The 22803-nt window shown below is 35.6% G+C and overlaps 2 protein-coding genes across 4 annotated transcripts in view; one reads left to right on the forward strand and one right to left on the reverse strand.

The window, feature by feature from the left end:
- Positions 1 to 19523, reverse strand: part of col4a1 (collagen, type IV, alpha 1) — a 44966-nt gene extending 25443 nt beyond the window's left edge. Inside the window, exons 1-3 of the mRNA XM_046844789.1 lie at positions 19315 to 19523; positions 622 to 678; positions 88 to 177 (exon numbers count right to left, since the gene is read on the reverse strand). Coding sequence (XP_046700745.1) covers positions 88 to 177; positions 622 to 678; positions 19315 to 19386 — 219 coding nt within the window. The 5' untranslated portion in view covers positions 19387 to 19523. The remainder of the gene's footprint in view (positions 1 to 87; positions 178 to 621; positions 679 to 19314) is intronic.
- Positions 19524 to 19632: 109 nt separating this feature from the next.
- col4a2 (collagen, type IV, alpha 2) overlaps positions 19633 to 22803 on the forward strand; it is a 56636-nt gene continuing 53465 nt past the window's right edge. For all 3 annotated transcript variants that reach the window (XM_046844786.1, XM_046844788.1, XM_046844787.1), the window contains exons 1-3: positions 19633 to 19789; positions 20155 to 20259; positions 20349 to 20400. In XM_046844786.1, coding sequence (XP_046700742.1) covers positions 20222 to 20259; positions 20349 to 20400 — 90 coding nt within the window. In that variant the 5' untranslated portion in view covers positions 19633 to 19789; positions 20155 to 20221. The remainder of the gene's footprint in view (positions 19790 to 20154; positions 20260 to 20348; positions 20401 to 22803) is intronic.

Raw genomic sequence — 22803 nt, forward strand, 5'->3', positions numbered from 1 at the left:
ATTATTTCAGTAAATTACTAGACCAGGTACTAATAATGAAAATAAAACATTTCTGTGCTTATTTTCTGTGGTTTGGTTATTAAATACCTTTGGTCCCATTGGTCCTTGAGGGCCCTCATTACCTTGCATACCTGGAAATCCCATATTTCCTTGTAAGCCAGGTAAACCTCTCTCACCCTGTACCAAGAAAATAGACATACTTGTGTGAGTTTGAGACATACTTAAATGTCTAACATACCTAAATGTTATTCATATGACAATGTTTTTAAATGTGACCGATGCAACATTTCAGTAGTTATGTTTTCTACCTTTTCTTTTTTTTTTTTTTCAGACTTTTAAAGTGGTACCACTGAGATAGATATGTGTGGAAGACACCACTAGATGGTGTAACAGAGCTTTCATTAAAACTTAACTATAATTAGTTACAGTATTGAGCTTAACTACATTTATTGTATTTAATGGCAACTAAATTAAATTATATATATATATATATATATATATATATATATATATATATATATATATATATATATGTACAAATAGAAACTAAATAGAAGTGTGTGTGACCCAAATCGAAACACATAACTACAGTGTGAAAATTTAAAAACTAAGATGCAGTACCTTTGACCCTTTTACACCGCTGCAGTCACACTTGCCACATGATGAGCCTGAACATCCCTGGGGAAAAATGAGTAAATAAAATTATAAAAATGTACCACTAGGTGGCAGCAAGTGTACATCTATTATATAGAGTGATCCCAGTCAGAATACACAGTTCATACAAATCAGTCTACAGTATATGTACACTAACTGTCCAATTTTTTAGGAACACATGTACACCTGGGCATTTTTGCAGTTCTCCAAACCCAAACCATACAGCAGCAGTACAATATATAATATTATGCAACTGTGAACACTTTGACTTTAACCATGACATGGTGTTTGTTACAAGATTTAGACTGGTCAAGACTGGTTTTGAGTATTTCATATACTGCTGATCTTTTGGGGTTTTCATTTACAACACATCAAATCTTGAGATGGAAGATCTACAGAAGAAAATCACCTTATGTCCCACTAGCGTCAGTCAAAAACAAAAATTGAAGCTATCAGCTGCACAGGTGGAAAGACTAAAAAAAAAAGGCCGGGTGATTTTGTTAAATTATTTAAAATCTGTGTACATGATAGCCTTGGATTTCTGTATTTCTGATTAATTGACAGGTGTGGAACCTAATGTGGTCTTCTGTTGTTGCAGCCAATCCACATCAATGTTTTTCTGTTCACCACAGATGTAAAGACTAATTATTTAAGTGCATATATCCTTCCTGGCTGTTTTGTTTTAGGGTTTTTTCTTTAAACTGTAATGTGTAAAATCTAGATACTGTTCTGTGTGAACATTTCTGAAGTTTAAATCAGCCAAACTGGCACCAGTGCAATTAAAGCACTACCACTCCAGGAACCTAAAAGGTGTTGAATATTACATGAAGAGAATCAAATATAGGAAGATGATGCTATGTTTCATGTTTTAGCGTCCTGCTGAAGGGACAGTTTTCCCCAATTTCCTTTGCATTAGAGTTTAGAGTCTATAATTTACAATTTTACATTTATAATTTACAATTGTTTCCACTGGTTTGTTTCATCCAGTCCTCTTCTGTTGTACACTCTAGTTGTCCTGTGCCGTTATTGTACATTTTGCTTTATGGCATCTAACGGACTTCCCCACTGTAGGCTGCATCACACCATTATGCTAACGAAATAAAAGTGTATACAAATTAAACAAACAAACGACATTAATAACCAGTTGATTGACTGGAAATGTTATTATTCTGGTGTTAACACCCTAATAAACCCTTTCTCTGATCTAATGCAGCACTGGCAGCTAGGCCAGATGTTCATTGCTTCACCACTTCCTGCACAACCCTGAATCCTCTCCAGCATGCTTGGCAGTATATCCTGGGAATGGAGCACTCATCTTTTGCTTTATCCCTACATCTTCCTTTCCCACTGAGGCATGTCATTCTCTTGCTTGCATGTGAGGAAACTGGCCAAATGTTTGCAGCCAGAGAAAAAACACCTCTGCCCTACAACTCCACCTACTCCTTTTGTGTTTTGGGTAATTGGATCAGTGTGTGGGTGCTGTGCAGAATCATGAGAACTGCTGGGCTCAAAACGTTATCTCATCACTGCCTCTGGGTCAGTTCATTCTGACCACCACTGCCTGTCTAGGCATGGACTGTTGTTTCAAGTGCTGTTCATCAGATCTGACCTGCTTAGTTGACCTCAATAAAATGACAAATACATTTAAGTATTCTGATACATAAAATAACAAGCATTTCATAACTTATTAATATATACTAAACCAACACCAAACTTCTCACCACTAATCTCTCACGTTTCACATAACCGGGTAAGTTTAATGGGGTTTTTTACTGTTCACTTCATGACTGAGATAATGTGCCCTGCAATCGCCAAAAACCCTGACATAGATGAAGGGTCTTATCTCTACACATGCTCATGCATCCTTTTATCATTTCAGCGTAGTTAAAATGGCCATCTTCTTATCCTATACTCCAACATGCTAATCTAAAATCTGGATCATATACATACTGAAACATGCATATTATTTTCCTTCTTAGGCATGTCTCGCATTCTCACAAACCCAAACAGAAAAAAGACAAGAAACATACAAGACTGTTTAGAAAATAATGATCTGGACCCTATAGGGCCTCTGGAGATGTGGACAGATATTTGTAGTTTAAGCATGTGCTTGTGGGTTATAAGGACAAACTCAGAGCAATTATCATCACTACATAAACTGTCATTTTGGAGATTTTTTCTGTCTCAAAATAAAAAACTTGCTATTAAGAAAATAATACCAAAAGAAACGTGAATGAAAGAGAGCATTCAAATGGAATAGTAGAATGAAGACAATGAATCAGGCCCTTTTTTATTTTTCAGCTGATGCAAAGCTAAATTTTCAGGCAGGAAATATGTGACTAATTTGTTGTGACCCAGGTGTGACACCTGCAGTCTTTTATTCTGATTTACAAAATGTGTTCCCACAGAAGGGTTGAATATAAAAGTACTGTACAATCGCCTGACAGTTAGGAAACTCCCAGGTACTAATGATTCTTTTTCTCTGTGAATATAAAGGCTAAAGAATGATAAGAAGTGTGGGATGAATACTGTGAAGCCGAGAACCAGCATCTCTCTCTCTCTCTATGCATCTCTCCATCTGTTTATCAGCACTTCCAAAACCACAGTTGCAGCTGCACAGTTGCACACTCAGCTATGACTACAAACATGCCTAAGACATCATACTGATGTAATACAACAGCACAGAGCTATGAAGTGGCTAAAGATTTATAACACATATCTGCTCAGATCTCACACTTTAAAGAAATTGTTTATTATACAGGAAACACAGATTATTTGGGTTATGAAAGGAGAAGAAATCTGTTTCATGTCAAATTTCTCATAAATAATGACTTGGCTATTTAACTTGGTTAAGAAAAAATGTTATGAAATCCAGATAAGCTGAAACTGACTGAAGAATTCAACCTATTCAAATTTTATCTGACACTTCAATACGTTTGCCTTAAATGTTTTTTTCCAACATAGTGTACTCAGTATTAAGAATCGGGACCCCTAAATCTCCCAAGCTACATAAAGAAGGTTATTAGATAAATCAGATCCCAGCTCAAAAGATCTGTGTCTAATTAACAAACCACATTATCCATTTATTTATTATTGAATGACTCATGAATGTTTTAATATTGTTTTGAATGCTATGATATCAAACAATCCACAATAACTTTATTTGACACTTTCTATTGTTTTTTCTATTGTTTAAAACCATAAATAGCCATAAATCATTATCTTAAATGGCCATTTTTTTACTAACAACATAATCGAAGTGTAATTCCTCAACAAGGAATCTGGTGACATCATCCATCCAATATATTATGCTGTAGCTTCAGTGTAATCAGGCAGCATTTAGGTGAAAAAAGCTCATCCAGCCAGCACATCTGCTTGCTGGACCCTGCAAGGAACTCACTAAAATCGCTTTCAGTAATGTCTCCCAGAATGGCAATAATTAGCCTAATGTGTTGAAATTTCCGGAAAATTCTAAACAGGCTTATTTTTAAACAATTGCCAGTTTGCATCTGGGTTTCCTAGAAATCTGATACAGAGTAGTGATCTGTGGCTAGAGGCTCATGATACACATACATTTAGTAATCAAAACAATAGGACATATTATAAATTAAATAAATTTAGTTTATACAAGTTTCCAGATTTTTCAAAACATTCCATTAAAGCTTAATGAAATGCCAAGAAATGGGGGGCTTATAACTTTCTACAGGTTATCTGAGTTAAGGATGAGAGTTACTTTTGTTTTTGTTTGGCAAAAAGCTATGCTATTAACTTTTCTCTGTGTCGCTCTCAATATCTCCAATTATATATGAAGGTGGCTTTTCTCTTTAAGATACAAATACAGTGATAAAATAAAGTGATAAAGTAAAATCAGCGTTTCACAATTTTACTCTCTGTTTGTTCTGTCTGGTACGTAATCCGATAAGGGTAAAAGATGCCTTCAAATCAATACAGTATTTATCATGAATATGTATGATAAAGCGTTTCTATTTTTATGGGAGTAAAATTTTTCAGAATAACAACACGCACATTTACCCAGCATAGTGCTGATAATGAAAATGTTTCAATGATAGTCACCAGATTCAAACACAACTAAATATCTGTGAGAGGTTCAAGACTGATTTTGTACAACCACATAACCAAAACAGGTAATGAGAGAATAACCTTTGCAAGAATGGTGATTATTCCTCCAGCACAGTACCAGACAGTTGTAGAATTTGTTCCACATTGTTTTGAATGTGTTCTTGTGGCTTGTGGTGGCCCTACACAATACTACACAATCCATGTAAATCGTGCAGGAATGTAACCACCAACTTAGCTGCCAAAACAAAGCTGTTAATTATGCATGCTCACATCCAGTCTTACAAAAGCTCTGTTTTCCCCAAAAAATGACTCATTCAAAAGGGAACATCTTGCCAAACCTTTTTTGTGGTTATTCATTTAACTGCCACTGGGTAACATAGAAACAATTCTACTTCAAAGCACATACAGTAATACTTGCTCAATGCCCCTTAGATTTCATGAAGCCTGACACTTATTTTGGTTTGTCATGATATCTAAAATTGTATGTGTATGCAAAGAAAAAATCTGATATTTTGTAATAGGTCCTTTGCACAACCTGGATTCTACAGTTTTCTGTCTTTTTGTACTTCTTCTCTTCTAAACGTTGAATATTTAACTTTTATAACCTAGATAACTATTAAACCATATTTTCCGGATAATTGATTTGTGTCTTTTATCCAAGGGTCATAGCTCTCATATGAGGAGAAAATTTGGATAGTTTCCATTCATATAATCAGCCTTAATTAGTCCACACTTGCAAAAAATATGACAATTTACTACTTATGTAAGTATGTCAAATAAATGGACAGTGAATAAAACATGATACTGCAACTAATGCTATTCAATGGGAAAGTACAATATGCACAACTACTGTGACAAACATAAAGGTGTTAGTGTGCAAACCATTATAGTTAAGGCACCAGATCTAATAGTCCAGCTGTACTAATGGAACGTTACATGTTAAATATTTTTATAGTGTATTCATGTACTGTACCACCTTATATTCTGCTGTAGGAAGTCTGACATCCTTTAAGCAGGAAACACAAGTTTCCTATCTTAGCCAATCCTGAATAAATTCCAAGGCTCTAACACAATTGTCTTAGAATTTAACAAAAGAAGCTGGATGAGATCCTCTAAAGTCAAGCCAAGTGGAACAGTCATGAGGAAAGCTAAGTAAACTGGGACAATAGGAGGAAACATAGGGGAACCCAGCTTGTACTGGAAAAAAAAACGTCAACTTGGATGAAGTCACTGTCTTATATGGTGTGAACTGAAATAGTCTGCTTACATCTGAAGCATTATCTGTTCTCTGTAGTATAGCTCACTGGTCAGAGAATTTTTTTCTAATAGCCACTGCCAGAGATATGAGATCAGGCTTTTCTGTCGCCTTACAATGCACATATTGAGACTATGCTGGTGGGTACATCAGGGGCCATCAGCAATGCATTCCTAATCTGACATGAACCAGCCCACATCTCTGCTGAATGCACATTCAAAATTCTAGTGTCTTTTCTGCAAAGAAAATATAGGAAAAGTTGATCATATCAACATCTCAATATGTTTAATAGTGTCGGTTCTTTCACAGAACGTTTAAAAGCACTGATAAAATCTGATAAAAAAAAATCATAATAAACCCATATTAGGTATTGAATGAGAGGCAGTAGGTTATCACGTACACCATTTCTTTGTAAACGTTTTCTATCCTTTTTTTTTTATAGATGTGTGGGATGTCGTCTGATATCCAGTGGGTTTCTTCTGACCTGACCTACCATTACAACCTCATCAATTATCATACATTACACTTATTTTCCATGGCATCAACTAAACACTGTTCAGAGCACAAACTTTATATTTTACACCTTAAGGTTAAGACTCCTCAAGAGACTTGGAGGAAGCTAAATCCATTTTAAATATTTATTACCAACATGCAGGAGAAGAGGCAAAGGCATTAGTCACTAACCAAACCCCAATAAATGGCTGGGAAGCTCGTTTTTTTTTCTTTGTGTCGTCTAGTCTGAAGGAAGCATAGACTTTGCTGTGCCTTTGCCATAGATGGTAGATGAGAGTGAGCAACACAGACAAACTTGGTATCAGAGGTGGCAAATGTATGCACATCCTTCACTTAAGTAGAAGTACAGATACTCATGTTTTAAAATGCTCTGGTAAAAGTTGAAGTACTGACTATACTTTTTTACCCAAGTTATAGTAAAGAGGTTTGTGCTCTGACATGTACTTAAGTAAAAAGTAGCCATTACTACTACCTATTTTAGTGTCACGCTGGTAAATTGTCATGACATATTAATATTAATTAATGTCAATTAATACAAATATTTACTCATTAATGATTGTCATTAGTTAACTCACAATTAATCGCAACTTGATTGCAATTAATACTTTTAACGTTTTTTTTTTTATATTCTAATCAACATTGACATGGAAGATATGGATGCTTTATGCAAATTCATCTTTATTATTAGGGAAATCATACTCAACATAGAGCATGAAGACAAAATATTATTGTAAGTGTTTTAAATTACGCAAATCTTTAGAACACCAAACTAAACTTTCACTGTTTTCACACGGATGATTTGATACTTTCATAACGATTACCTAAACAGGGAATATTTGTTTTTGATGTAAATTGGTCTAATAAAAAGTCTACATTTCTAGCTTTATATTAAGTCTGTGAGGCAAGTATTAACTGAGATTCAGGTTGTTTTACTTTTGTGTTGGTGAAGACAGGAAACAGAGATGGCAGAGAGCGCCCCCTGTCTGTTTCTTTGTTTTACAAAAGCACAGCGTTTGTTGTTATTAGTGTATACAAATAAAAGTAGATCCTTTACATATTCGAATTGTGTATTGCTCTTATCTGTACGATCAGTAAAGGAGGAAAAAAAACCACAAAACGCGCCCCCAGAGGGTAAATTGTGTGCATCATGGTGGATTTCAGTGCTGAGTTCACACTTGCCGCATCAGTAAAACAGATTGAAAATAATATTTCGGTGGAGTTTTTTGTATTTTTACAGAGTAAAGAATGGACGTCGTTTCACCTTATATTTGTTTATCTATATTGTTCATAAAAATGGTCAAACCAGAATGCGTGCTGCATTAATCATGTGCAAATAAAATCAGTACCGTTGAAATGTATTTGCGTTAACACGTTATTAACGCGTTAATTTTGACAGCCATAATTAATATATTAATACAAAACGAATAAAAGATTTGTCACCTAATAAATGTATCCAGGCTGAACAGCCACCATATTGAACACAAGCAGAAGTAATGATAATCAGGTGTTCAGGAATGTCTTTGTTCTCCGTCATGTTTACATCACTGACTCCCTCTGTCTCATCCACATTAGCTATACTTCTTGTTGCCTTCTGCCCTGCTCATTGTGAGCTTCGTAAAACTAGTCTACATCTGTGGTGTGTGAGAGCCAGAAAATAATACACCAGTGGTAGATTAAAAAAGCTGCACATGATGAGAAATTGGTTGATGGGCTGAAAACAGCACGCAATGAGAAGAAAAAATATTGACATTCACCAAAAAGATTAAAACTAAAGTAACGAGTCTGGTTGGAAAATGTAAAAAGTGGAAAGTACAGATATTTGTGTAAAAATGTAATGAGTGAAAGTAAAAAGTAAGAAAAAAAAAGTACTGATACCAGAAAAATTTACTTAAGTACAGTAACAAAGTATTTGTATTTTGTTACTTCCCACCTCTGCTTGGTACACATACTTGTTTCAATATGCATAATAATATACATAAACAATGAAATGCCCTTGCTTGACTGGAATTGTAGGAAACATGACAGAATAAATATGCTTACACAAACTGTGTTTAACATTTGAGAACCTGAAAAATTGTCTAGGCATGCTCACTATGAAATGTTCATAACTGCCATGAGGGGTGTTTGTAATTCAGTAAAAACTGGGAAAATTCTAGAAATGTCTATAAAAGAGTGTAAGAAGGAAGGAAAGTGAGAGTGGGGTCACTTCCGCTCTTTGCTTGTTATTCAGTCACCATGCTGATCGCTATGCTAAAACATTCATCAGGTTGTAAATGGTTAATGATGAGAGAAGACAGGCATTCACACAGGCAAAACATAGCAAATGGAAACACAAATGGACCATATCATGACCCCATTAGGCTTCCATCCAGAACTGTGAAGAGGTGACAAGTTTCCAAAAGAGGTCACAAATGGTCTGTCTCAGACTTTAAAGGACCATTGAGAACCCCAAAACTTTTTTTTTGCATTGGCACAGTGCAAAATATTTCTACTTTGGTGAAATAAAGTGTTCACAGTTAAGGGGCTCATCATAATATATATGACAAATACTAACCAATCAGAGAAATTTACAAGTTTTAATTTCAAATTTCAGCTACAAATCTTCTCAGTCTAGTAATAGAACACATGGTTGGCTAGTGCTGCCAAAGCCTTGTTTATCTGACACCTCTCTGACATACCCACAGATTCAGCTGCTCACACACCCAGAGTTCACCTCTGCCCTTCAGATTCTTCTGAGCTCCATTTATCAGTCTTATAGGCAGCCTTAGTCATTAGGTGATTTTCTTGTCTCACCTGTAACCATGTACACATACTTGTACTGTCCTTCTGGTTGAAAAGTGACCTACAACATCCAATAACATCTGAAAACTTTCCACCACGTGCTATGATTAAAAATGCTTCATGCTCAGGCATGGTATAAGGTTTACAAAAAGGATTTCAATGTTAAAACATTTAGATTTCTGTGATTTTTGCATTGTAATTATTTAATAGTTAAGGAAAATATTTTGAATAGAATATATACAAATGTTACTCAACTGCCATTTGTACGCAGGTTCAGACTCTGTTCTACGCATTCTATCATGTTATGTCATTCTGTAAGAATGAAATCTATTTAAAACAGAGTTTGTCGAGACCTGAGGGTTCTGGTTGCAAAGCTTTAAATGTGTATTTGTGGGTAGTCCGGCTTTATAATCGATTGGTGAAAATAACCCAGTAATTTCTTTTTTTTTTGCAGTCCTGGAGTGTTCTGCTGTGTTCACCTACCATTCACAGCATGAGCAATAAAATGCATAAAGGCAGTAAAACAGATTATTCCCAGCATATGGCAAACACATGAAACACAATGTCTAGCACGTTTCAAAACAACAGATGCAAAAAACCCTTGGCTTTTAAAACTATGAAACAAAAAAATGTAGTTGTTCAGCTTACAATGTGTTACGCTGAAACTAAGGACTATTTTGGAAGCACTTAAAATAGAGCTGTCTTCCGAACAAAGCCAGGGAGATTTTTTTTTGCTGTCCAGTTTCTCTTCTGAACAAATAGGGCATTGAGCACAACAGATGAGGAGGAAGAGAAGAATGAGGCAGTGGTTGTTTTTTTACAACAAGCATCATGAAAATATGCAAAAGGCTTGTAGGCTGTAAGCCAAATGCATAGCTCAGTAATTTAATAGTTCACTATTATAAATAATTTATACGCATGTATTTGCTAAAGCTACAAATAAGAACCACCTACAAGAACTCTTTCTATCCATCTGTCTGCTCCTATTTCTTTATTGTATATACTAGAGAGGATGAAGTATGGAGACTAGTGATGTTCCGGAAGCTGAATACCTTATTCAGAAAGGTATGGATCATCACTTCTAAACGAATGACAAATTCTACTAAATAATAGGAAGAATATTCTGCATATGCTGTCAGCCCTCATGTTTGCTGGATAAAAGATGAGTCAAGGAAAAGCATGATATTATACATAAACATCTACAATCACACACACCATAATGTGTGTGACATGAATGGGTGTAAAATCCTTTAAATTATGGATTCTGTGTAATTTGATCATATTTTCATAGTTGTTAGATTTTTTAACTACTCTATATTTTCTTTCAACTCCCTTGTTCTATAGAAAGTCCTCTTATTTTATCTGAATGCAGAAACAGATACAATTAATTTGAGATGGCTACAGATATAGATAAAGATACAGAAATTGGCTCCACTGTGCACCCCTAAGGTAGTATGACCACCACAAAATATTTCTGTACAAACTTCACAGAAAAAGCAACACTTCTCTAATGCACTAGGACATTTGTTATGGCTAGACAGTTTAATCACAACATAATCACATCAGTAGACAAATGATATAAACTTAAACTCAGTATGTTGTTTGAAACACGATGATGGCATGTACTAACGGTAAACCCATGGCATGAACTAATACCCACATTTTGTAATGACCCGGTCCCAGACAGGATGCCTCCTTCCACAATATAGTCATGCTTAACACAATGGATTCAAATAGAAACTCAGTACATGTTTTTTTGGAGGGGGAATTTGCATCAATGCCAAACCCTATATTTAGACAATTATTTTACATGACACACAGATTGTCCAAGTGACAAAGCATCTGTGTCTGGTTTCAGTCTGATACACCCCTAGCTGATTTAAGCTTCAGGTAAGTGCAGTGATAAGGGAACCGCTGTTAACGATTCTGTGATGCGCTAAAATAAAACATGTTTCAGTAATGAGAGATAGAATTATTTGTTCTAAACGTAATGTGGAATGTAGACAATATAAAAACAAACATTTCTATTTCAGTTTTAGGTAGGTCTGAAACTCATCCAGTATTGGACAGTGTCTGTTTTCAAGTTAATATGGTTTCTGCATCTAGTACTTGTGCTTAACTACAAATACACTATATTAAATATATTGGGACAGCTGAATTCTCCAGTCATATGTGGTTCTTCTCCAACTGTTTCCATTGTTTGCACAGTTTGAGTTGGTGGCACACAGTTGTATAGGATGTCTTTGTATAAGGAGACCCAAACTTGCCCAGCATTCAATGCCCCTGTGCACAAACTGTGAACTCCATGAAAAAATGGTTTACACTGTTTAGAGTGGAAGCCTTTGAGTGGCCTGCTATAGAGTTCTGATCTCAACCCTACTACACATCTTTTAGCTAAATTGGAATGCTCACCCCAGGCCAGTACATTAAAACCATAATCCAGACATTGCTAATGCCCTTGTAGCTGAATGAGCACAAATGTCCATAACCACACTCCAAGATCTAGTGGAGAAACCTTGGTGTCCACAAATCTTTGTTTATAATGGTGTATAAACACAAACTCCAGACAACTGTGTGGAACAAATACACAACAGAAAAAGAGATGTTTCCTAATATTACCTAGAGCGAATACATCTGATTTGTCTTATGATGTTGAGTCACACCACATTTATCCTTCAGACTTCTAAGAAATTTGTATGTTGCTTATTTGTGCTGTAAGAAAAATCATCTTTTGTATATTTTTCTCGTTATCTTGAATCTTGTGATATTATGATTGTGATTGTGTATTAACCTTGTATTACTACTATAATAAGGACATTCACGCTTCAGTAAACACTTTATACTAGTAAAGAGCTTATCTCTGAAAAGTTCAGGCCATACTATTAATGGGACATGGGACACTGCACATAACACACATTCATACACACATTTGCACACACAGGTCATTAATCCAAACTGAAGATAAAACAGGGAAACATGGAGCTCCCTGGAGGCACCAAAGTTCTACCGTAATGGTGAAATCTATGTCACAAAAAAATTAATCACTCTCTTTCACACATATACTGTATAATGACTTTGATTTCATACACCTAAAATACTTTATTGTTCCATACAATTTGGTGTAAGGCTGCACTGGTTTAACACAATCACTTCATACCTCCATTCTGTCAATAAAGTTTTTTCAATTTCTGCTCGTAAAAATTAATTGATGAGTAAAATATATTTTTTCCAGGAAGTCAAATAAATAAATAAATGTATCGGTAAAGATATGCATGCTTTACCTTGAATATAAAACCCCGTTTTATCTCTGTGTTATAGGGACCATTGTAAGAAATAATGTAGCCTTTCTAGCACGTCAAACAATAGCAGGATTGGGCTGCCTATGAAAATTGAATTCAGAGTGTTTCTTTTTTCAACAATAGCAATCTGTTCTGCTTGGAATTGAACGGCGGCCTGGGTTTTTTGATAATATTTATTTTATCTGTCACGATGTTTCTATTGCCAAAGCAATAAAGAGGTCTGACTGTTGAACCAAAATGTAATGCAGAATTTTAAAAACTATCATCATTTATCACTGCATAATGGGTCATACATGTTTGAACCAGACATTTGTATATTGTGATTCTGCCTCTTAGTGTGGAACAATGATGGAATCTCAATATAAAGACAATGCTCTGGGTAAGTGTAAGTGATTTTAGTTGGGGGTGTTACTAACAAGTCCTTTGTCCCATTAATTAGATCAGCATGTAAAATATTAAGCTAATCAATAATTGCACCCTGCAGAAAAAAGGACAACTGTTTAAAAAACTAGGACAAATTCCCCCAGGTGTCCTCCACTGTAATCACATTAGCGAAAGACTATCCTTCTTCCTGGATAATGTATATGGCCTAGAGCAGTGATGGACTGCATGCTCATTACCACATGTTTTGAGATGTTGCACAAAGCCAGCTGTGCAAACAATTTTTCAGAAAACACTGTGTGCTCAGTTAATATGATAGCTTCCTGGGGTCAAAAAAAGGGAATGAACGTGAAAATCACGTTCTATCAGTGAGCGCTAAGAGCTAATAGAGAGTTTAGCATGAAATTTAATTCACCTTTAGACTAACAAAATCTAGCCTTTTTGTCAAAGTTAGACTTTAGATATGATTCTGTAGAAAAACAAAGCAAATGTGACTCCTATGCCCAAACAAATGAGCAATTCAAAAGTCAATGCTTCTGTTAAAAAACAGAAGTCCCACATGACCATCTAGTTTAGACTATGGCCATGGCAACAAATTAAATAAGCTGCACCCTGTATACTTTAAAGTGCTCTATTTATGGATGATCGTTTTGTTCTTTTGATTCCATGTCTGAACACATTTTGGGTACTTGGTAACAGAGAGTCTTTTTTGAATGTTCATTAAGCACGGCAAAGTTCCTGCTATTAATCTTCTGTTAAATTAAATGGTTTCTTTGAAATAAACCAATAACCACTAAATGTTTTTACCATCCTATTTAAACTAAAAGAACTAAAAAATATCAACTGAAATGTTACAGTAATGCTGTAGGAATGATCGAACTCTAGTTAATATCATAGCCTAATTATTTGATAGATTTACTCACCAATCATATGCATATGCATAAGTAAATAAATGTTTTGGTTTCTATAGCAATGAATATAAAAAAGTGTAGTAAGTAATTATCAATTGACTGTACAGTGCATAACAAAATAATAAACGAATCTAGCATAAGAAAGCATAATTACTATATTTAAAATCATTAAAAAATCTCCACTGTAATATTGGCAGTCACTTTGGCCCATTTTCTGTTACAGATCGACCCCACCCCTGTTAAAGAAAGGAAAAATTACGTGGCCCCTCACAGAAAAAAAAGGTTTGGGGGGCTCTGTGCTAATATTGCTGCTTGTTCAGTACACTGTGAGCTGTACTATAAAATGTAGCAACAACTTTATGTTTATTATGATTATGTTGTCCATTAGGATAAGTGATTTACCGTAAAAGATGCAGGATATCAGCAATGCATTTTGTTGTAGGGAATAGTGTACATTTCTGATATGTGCTGTGATATGTGTAAGTCAATCTGGATAAGGATGTCTGCCAAATGCTATAAATGTAAAAGCAAATGTTTTGTAACTCATTAGAGCTAATGCAAGGCCAAAACATTTACTTATTCTTATTGTCAGCTTAAGGGATTTGATTGGCAAGGCAGGTGGTGCAAACAGTTTGTGGGCAGTTAAACTGGCACTCTGCCAGTGCTAAGACCAAAGGATCTGTCACAGCTATTCTCCAGGCTTATCATTTCTGTGCAGAAATCTGAGAATCCACAACTCCTAATGACCATTTCATGATCCAACAAATTACAGCATGGGCATCTAAGTAGAAGTTTTAAAGGTTAAGACAGATTATATTATAGCTATGAGGATGTAGAGGTGATGGACTCAACTGTGTGAACAGCCCAATAGTTTGTAGGGGTCACAAATACAACAGGATACTTGACACCTTCACTGCGTAAACACACATACAGGTTTGTGTCTGTAACAATCCATGTGTGTGTTCCTTACTTTCCCTAGAGTAAAGAAAATACCAATAAATATATTCAAATGCATGCTAAGAGCAGAATTGTAGCTAAAACATTTGGCCAGAGGTGTTTCTCAGTTTAAAGCAATCCCTATGTGGACATAGTTGGAAGCTGTACCAGGTATTTTTCTTTATAAAGAAGCGTGTTGTTGTTTTTTATTGTAATTTACCAGCTGATTCAGATAGCTAACACTTACCTTTAAAACCCCTCAACATTAGCTAAAACAAAACAAACACATTCAGCAATTTGAAAACAGCAAAACAGATCGACATATTTGCATGATCTAGAATTTATTGATCAAAATATGAGGTCATGTTCACCTGAACAGTTTTCATTCCTCAGAAAATTCATTCAGAAATGCAGCAAGTGTTCCAAAATTACATTTTCAATTAAATGAATATGTCTAGACATTGCTTTGCAATTGCCCAAATATCACCCTTGAATAAAGAACTACCCATGTTCGCCATAGAATGTAAGAAAGACATTTGGATCTTGCCTTTTCCACTTTGTTTAATGGTTTTGGCACAAAACTGGCTGTGTAAAATGTTGGCTACGTCTCCCACGTCTCTCTCACAGAGTAAGATGGGATGCAAAAAAGATAAGATAAACAGTAGTTACTGTTATTTCCTCTGTTGCTGATTTTATTTCCTCTGACAGAGACCAGAACAGTATGATCTGGATGGTCAACATTCGAGGGTGGTAAAGTTTATTACAATTCCCCTCCTGACCTTCAGTCTTCATCCATTACTCCTTTTAACCGACCTACCTTCTGTACATGCCTCTTTTAAAAATCAGACAGATAAAGCACTGATTTGGCTCCTCTAATAAGGAGCCAGATACGCTGGAGAACTCTAGTAAAGTGGAATTTGTATGATTTTTGGTAATTTAACAAATTAAGTAAAAGTGCATACTAGCAACTGAAATTTTATTTATTAATGGAGCACATGATTTTTTAGTATTACCAGTTTATATCTAGAAGTTGTCTTTATTATTATGGGATGTTGTATTTTTTTTTTGTAGCCAATTGTGGGGAATTTGCTGCATTTTTCCAAATCGTGGTACTAACTATTCTCAGTTCAACATGCTCTACACTGTGCTTGACTTCAAAGATTATTTATTTTAGCCTTCAACCCTAACAAAGTAAATTCATCTCAGGAAATGTAAAAATTTGGCAAAAGCTAATCTGAAGACACATGAGGTTATCCTCACCTCTTGGGAATATTGAAAAATAAACTAAACGTAATAATAACTTCTTGGAAAGTTAGACAAACTCAAATTTCCAAGGTCTATGCACTTCATACTAAAGTAGACTGACAGTCCGATGAATTACAAAACTCTTACACAAAACTATATCTGGACTTTCTATTCGGAATTATGTTTTATCCTATCTAGCATCACTAATCACTCTAATTCATTTGTTCAAATAAAAATTATTGTAGAGATCACAATGATTTTTTTCTGAACCCTGTCCTAGTTTTTAAGGTTTTGGTGGGGCAGGACAATAAAGACATAGCCAAACAAAAGTCAGAAATCTATTACACTTGACCTGTGCTATAGGCTAGAAATCACAATGTGAATGCACTGCTTTTGTGCTTTATGTGGAAATCTATTGGATTGAATTCCAATTTTATTTGCTATAAAACAGGATCTGAGCAGTCGAAGAGTATTTGCAAACCAGGCCAATTTGGCGTTAATCGTCCTTCCAGTAAATGTCTTGTCTACTGTCCCTTCTACATTTGAAAGATATGTCATTCAGCAGTAATTCCTGCTCCAGTGGATCTGCCAGTTCTTTTGCCAGTGCCAGTTCTTGAACAGTTCCACATTCTTGCTGGACTGTAACCCCAGAACATTTTACATCTGGGGACCGGTGCAGAGAACAAGCATGGAAATGCAGTGTCACCAGGAAAGGTTTATTGGACAACAACAGTATTATTTGCTAGTTACGGCACCAAAATCTCCAGTGAGTACAAAAATAGAAAAAAACACAAAAAAATGTAGTGAGAGTACTTTTACTCTTTTGAAAAAGAAGTATAAAAGAAAAGTACACTTTACTGTTGATTATTAGATCTTTAATAGAAATCCAAGATAAATTGGTAAAAAGGTTAAAAAAGGTTTACAAGAAGGAACTTAAGAAAAAATTAACAGCATGTGACAATGAAAGCTATCTCCATTCACTTTGGAGGGTTATGGCCAGCTGGCTACAGATCGCCCTGCCCAGCATTTACCAAGAACCAGATCCAGAATCAAAATGAAAAACGTTTTGGTAAAAAAACCTGTATATTACTACTTACTGCAGTTCCCCCTAGGTAAATAATACCTATATGTAATCTCAATAGTAGAGTGCTGCTGCCTCATGGCTGCAAACAAATCATTAGAACATCAGCTTATCTCTCAAATAGCAACAATAATTTTCTTTAATACAAATGGAATCAGGAATGAGAATCTTAGGAAGATTAGCAACTTTTGAAAGAATGATATACGAGGGGTTTTCTTTTTCCTGCTTTTATGGATAAGCTGCCATTTGTCAAAAAGTAGTTACTGGCCTAAATTTGGATTAGCTATTTATTATACAGTTCTTATTTACAGTGGCCCACTGGTAGGTTTACTGTAAGCATTTTTAGCATTAAATATACTATGTGACTGTTGAGCTCATTTGGGCATGAAGGAATCCACAATGGCTTTAAAGGCTCAATGAATCCAAACAGAAATGTAGAAAGAAAGTAAGAGTGAAAGTTTTATCTTTAAAAAAAGGAGGAGGTTTAAATATGGAGACTTACTTAACCATCCTGATATACCTTGAGATGATTTTCTAAGAAATGATGGTGAAACATCCTGTTACAGCAATGTTGTGCAAGAACATCTCCAAGGGAATATCACTAAACCTATGCAGTGGGCGTTTCAGGTTAGTAACATTTCCAGAAGTTTCCAAGCACTTGTGTTTAGAAATGGTTTTAGCAGTGATTTAAAACGGGTCATAAATTATGCATTGTTATGGTTTGACACAAGGTTTATAAGAAATAAGGACACATTTACAGCTGTAACATTTTTCCATATAACCGAAGAATCCAAGGCCATGAATCGCAATCATATTGAACATAAGCATAAGCATTTCCTTTTTGAGTTTTGGTAAATCCATCACCAACACCAACACATAAATTCTTGCTCATTTCCTGACCATTGATTTGTTGTTAAGATCGTAAGGCTTATGGGTAAACTTGTGGGCAGCTTCTATAAGAAAGGTAAATGGGGTCAAATAAATGGAAACTATTTAGTTTTTCCATTTATCTAATTTTATTTAATCATATTAATTTGTACCAATGTAACTGATTACTCAATGTAATCAATATAATAAAAAGTGTATTGCATTATTTTTATAGATAGATAAATATATTATATAAACATTTTTATCAAATATTATTTTATATATTATTTAATGAAGCGGGCATTTTATTTAAAACTGTTTTTAAAAATGTAAACTATTCAAATGTTGATCACAAATGTCACGAATAATAAACTGATTTAATAAAAAAAGACAAGCAATTTTATGTTTTGCATTTCTTCCCCCAAACTGTACCAAAATTGACCTGAACCATGACTTAAAAACCGAAACGTGATTTTTTTGTATCGTTGCACCCCTATTATAATTCATTTACCTTTGTATACCAGAATACTGGTGAATTTCTCTAAGTTCATTGCAGCAAAAGTAAATGAAGAAAATGGTAACAAACAATGTTTCAGGAGTGCGTGTGTTTCATGCTTGCAAATTTTCTGCCCAGTGATTAACCAGTTAAAACCCAGTTAAAACCACTAAAAACCTAATATTTTCCTATTTTGGTTAATTATTTCCTGCAGGAGTGTCTATAGTTTATGTCACTATTTGTTATCTATCGTCCCTAGCAGCTCACCCCACCCTTCCAAATCCAAGCTGCCTCCACCCAGTATCTCCAGAAGTCCTGACCCATAGAGGAGTGGCCTGCACGCGCTGCCTACAGGCAGACTTCGTTTCAAACCAGTGACAGAATAAGTAGGCATAAGAAGTTATAACCATTACTGAAAGTCATCACATCGAAACTACTACATGCAGCTTATTGCATTCAATAAAACAAAACGATATGGACATACTAACAGTACAGTAATTCCTTGTCCATTTTAAAGTCATATCATATAACTAAATAAAACTTTTATAAAACAATGTATATGAGGTAAAGTTTAAAATAAAAAACGTAGACGTAACGTTCAGTAATGTGATCAGTTTGTTGTTTTTCTTTTTGCAAAATCATGTTGCCTTCAAAAGATGTACACTGATGGATAACAGTGATGGATCAATCTATCTCATAAATACCGACTCTGATAATACACTCTGCACACCTTCTGGAAATATGTTCCACGTTCTTGTCACAAACAACTAAAAAACACTACATTGCATTCAGTGTTTGCATCGGAGTGAACTTACCTCCGCACTGCTCAGACGTGCGCTGATCAACACGACCACCGCCACAAACAGCGTGCCGCCTAAGACGCGCATGGCGCCCCGAGATGCCGTTTAACACAGAAGAACACACACACAGCTCGAATGCTGATCTCCTTGCTATTAAATATCTATTTTCCTTTATTGCCCTAGAGCCTAATCTACAGGTTTTGTCCGCATCTTTGCTCTCGACGTTATGCGCTTGGTTTCAAACCAGCAGCTCGTACATGAGTCTAACACACCCCTCTCAGACCTCCCACCAACTTCTGCACGTCCGAGCACAACCCAGAGTTTCAAACAAGCACACACTTTTTAAGAGAAGAAAGTGTCTCCAAAGTCCCACAGACCAAGCAGAGATTTACATTTCCCGATTAAAATAAAAGAAGCTCGGACCATCGGATTTACGTCTTTACTGTATTGGCACCGGCGTGCGCGCGCACCGCTCTTCGCCAGCGCAGAGGTAAGAGCGCGCCTGACTTCTGCTTTAACTCCGCACTGGACACTTAGGAGTTTAGTTTTTTGAGTTGTTTGTTTTATAACATTTTTTCTGCTCATAAACAAATACAAGAAGTCGTGAATTTCAGGGTGATTTTCACGAGATACTGTATCTGTAGTATATGTTTTCCTGTTGCATGCACACTACTTCTTGTGTAGAACCAGGTTTGATACTCTGATTGAACACTGCGCTGTAGCTCTATGCTGTATGTGTGTGTGTGTGTGTGTGTGTGTGTGTGTGTGTGTGCGTATGGTGCTGCGCAAAAACCTTTGGTATCTTTGCGCATTACTTTGGCTATGGAAAGCTAATAAACTCTCACAAATGTCTAGGTTGTGTACGGGCTGCCATGTGGTAACTGCGTTCTTCAGTGTGTAGGAGAGAGAAAGAGAGGGAGTGATGCAGCCACAGCACTGTGGAGTAGTAAAAACCTCGAGGTAAACTTTTCACTTTTCACATATCTTTCAGAACACATCCACACATGCAAACCCTCTCATTTGAGTGTTTCTTTTTTCTTATTTTAAAGGGTTCTTTTGATTTCTCTGGTCGTCCTCGTCCTGACGTCAGAAGTTAACGCGGTAAGTTGGTTTGTTGTTATAAGTCCAATGTATGACGTCTTGGTGCGCATCAACCAGCACGCCAGACTTGTGGAAAGTGTGCGCTCCTCAAGTGGGAGTGTCCAGGTTCAGCATTCCCAAGGGCTGGGCCTGATGTTTAACTCTGTCAATGGAATGAGCACATTAAAGCTCTAACCTCTGCAGTAAAGATTCTGAACATCATTCAATCTATATAGATTCACCAAAGAATGTAAATGCATTTAAACTTCATACAGAAGAAAATTGCTTGAGATTTAAATCCTACCTACGTCATATGTGTGTGTGTGTGTGTGTGTGTGTGTGTGTGAGAGAGAGAGAGAGAGAGAGAGAGAGAGCGTTTGAATCCTGCCTACATCCAATATATGCATTCATATAAGTTTGTGTGTTACACCAGTGGTGGTTTCTTTAGGGTATTCTGGTTTCATCCCTCAGTCCAAAGACAATCTTTATGAGTCAAAAATTGGCCAATTTGTTTAAATTAAATTGTAGGATTTAAATGCCATTCAAGGTGCCCGTTTCTTGTGCCCGTAGTTATTTTGTATAGGCTTCAGGCTCGCACAAAACCTAGTTTAAAATAAGTAAAAAAAAAAAAACCAGCCTCATCACTTTGTTGCATGAATTTCACAAGATGTTGGAAACATTCCTTTGAGAGTGGTATGATTACATCATGCAATTCCTGCAGATTTTTCAGGTGCATGTTAATGGTGTGGATCCCGTGTTCCATCACATCCCTAAGGTTTTCTACTGGATTCATATCCAGTGAAGGGCACTGGGGAATACTGAACTCACTGTGATGTTCATCTAATGATGTTCATTAGAATATGGGTAAATTGTGGCCATGAAGAGATTCACATAGTCAATACTAAACAATGCAAATAATATTTAAATAGACAGTGGCATTTAAGTGTTGCCTGACTGGCATTAATGGGGCTAATGTGTGCCAAGAAAAACCTCTCAGACTAGACCTGGTCTCTTTAGATTTTAGTTGTCTAGTTTTGGAGAGCCTGTTCCCAGAGCAGCTTCAGATTACGGTTCTTCATTGTTTTTTTATTTTCATTAATTAGTTTGTTTATTATTATTAGTTTTTTAATTGATAACTAATTGAAAAATCTTTTAGCTACATTTAAAACTTGACAAGACTGATATAACCTGAGCTGCAAACAAAGTTGAAGGTACAAATGTGTGCAGTACAAATGCCAACTCGAATTTCTTTTTAAATCATGTTAAATTGTATCGTATTTACTCCTGATGTAAAACTATATTCTTAATCTCTATGTGAGACTTTATAATCTAAGGCACCATGAAAAGTATAATTGTTGCAGTTGTTGTAATGCTTGACTGTATTTCTGTCAGATATGATCTGCTTGTTTAGGGATGAAGAAACAGGTGTATGAAGTTTACTTCTTAAAATAACATGTAGTGGATTGCATTATATCTGAGGGGCAGGTAAGTATAGATGAACAGCAGACAAGAGGGAAAAAACTAATTAGTAAAACCACAGACACCATGGTTTAGAAAGTCTTTGTGGCATTAAGGATAGCATTTTGCAGTAATATATAAAAAATATTGTACACCTTTCTACAATTCAGTTTTAAGCAAAATCATTGTAACATGCAGAAGCAGCATGCATATCAGATCTTGTTTTATGAAATGGTTTAATATGAGCTTTTCTGCCTTCTCATTTAACTGCATAGAGTGACAATCAAGTTATTAACCATTTATGGTCATAGGTATTTCTGGTGACGCTTGTGGTCAGATTTTTCCTAAAAAGGTTGTGAGATTTTATCATACAAACATTGTCTTGTGCAACAATGAGTATACAAATGTGATAATAAGACAGAAGTACAGCTTGTCTACCTTTTTTTGTACAAATCGGAACAATCAGAACAAAAACTTAGAGAACACAGAATCACACGTTCCTGCATGTTTTCACATCTGCCTAACAATAGGGTCTGATGCTAATACAATCTGGTGCTAAAATACGTAACCATAAACATTTTCTGCTTCCAATGCATGTTATAGGTCACAGCAGTAAATGCTTATATGAGCAATTAAAGGGTAAATTGATGTCTTTTGCTTATATTGTAGAAAAGTCCAGACATTATTTTTTGGTCTGAGGACTGTCTATTGTATATTAGCTTAAGTATCCAATATAGATGATGTAAAGGTCAACACAGGCATTTTTGTTCAAAGGTTAAGACTCACGTGAGAAAGATAATATTTCACTCGTGTACGTGTAGATTTGTTCCTGTCCTGTGTGTTTTCCTTTGTGCATTTTAAATGTCATTTGACTTTAACAGTTTGCCACTAGAGATTACAGAAGCCTTTTAAGTGATTTTGGAAGTATTGCTATATTAGTTTCACATGTTCCCAAGCAGAACACTA

Source organism: Silurus meridionalis, chromosome 3, assembly GCF_014805685.1.
Source record: "Silurus meridionalis isolate SWU-2019-XX chromosome 3, ASM1480568v1, whole genome shotgun sequence".
Classification (NCBI taxonomy): domain Eukaryota; kingdom Metazoa; phylum Chordata; class Actinopteri; order Siluriformes; family Siluridae; genus Silurus; species Silurus meridionalis.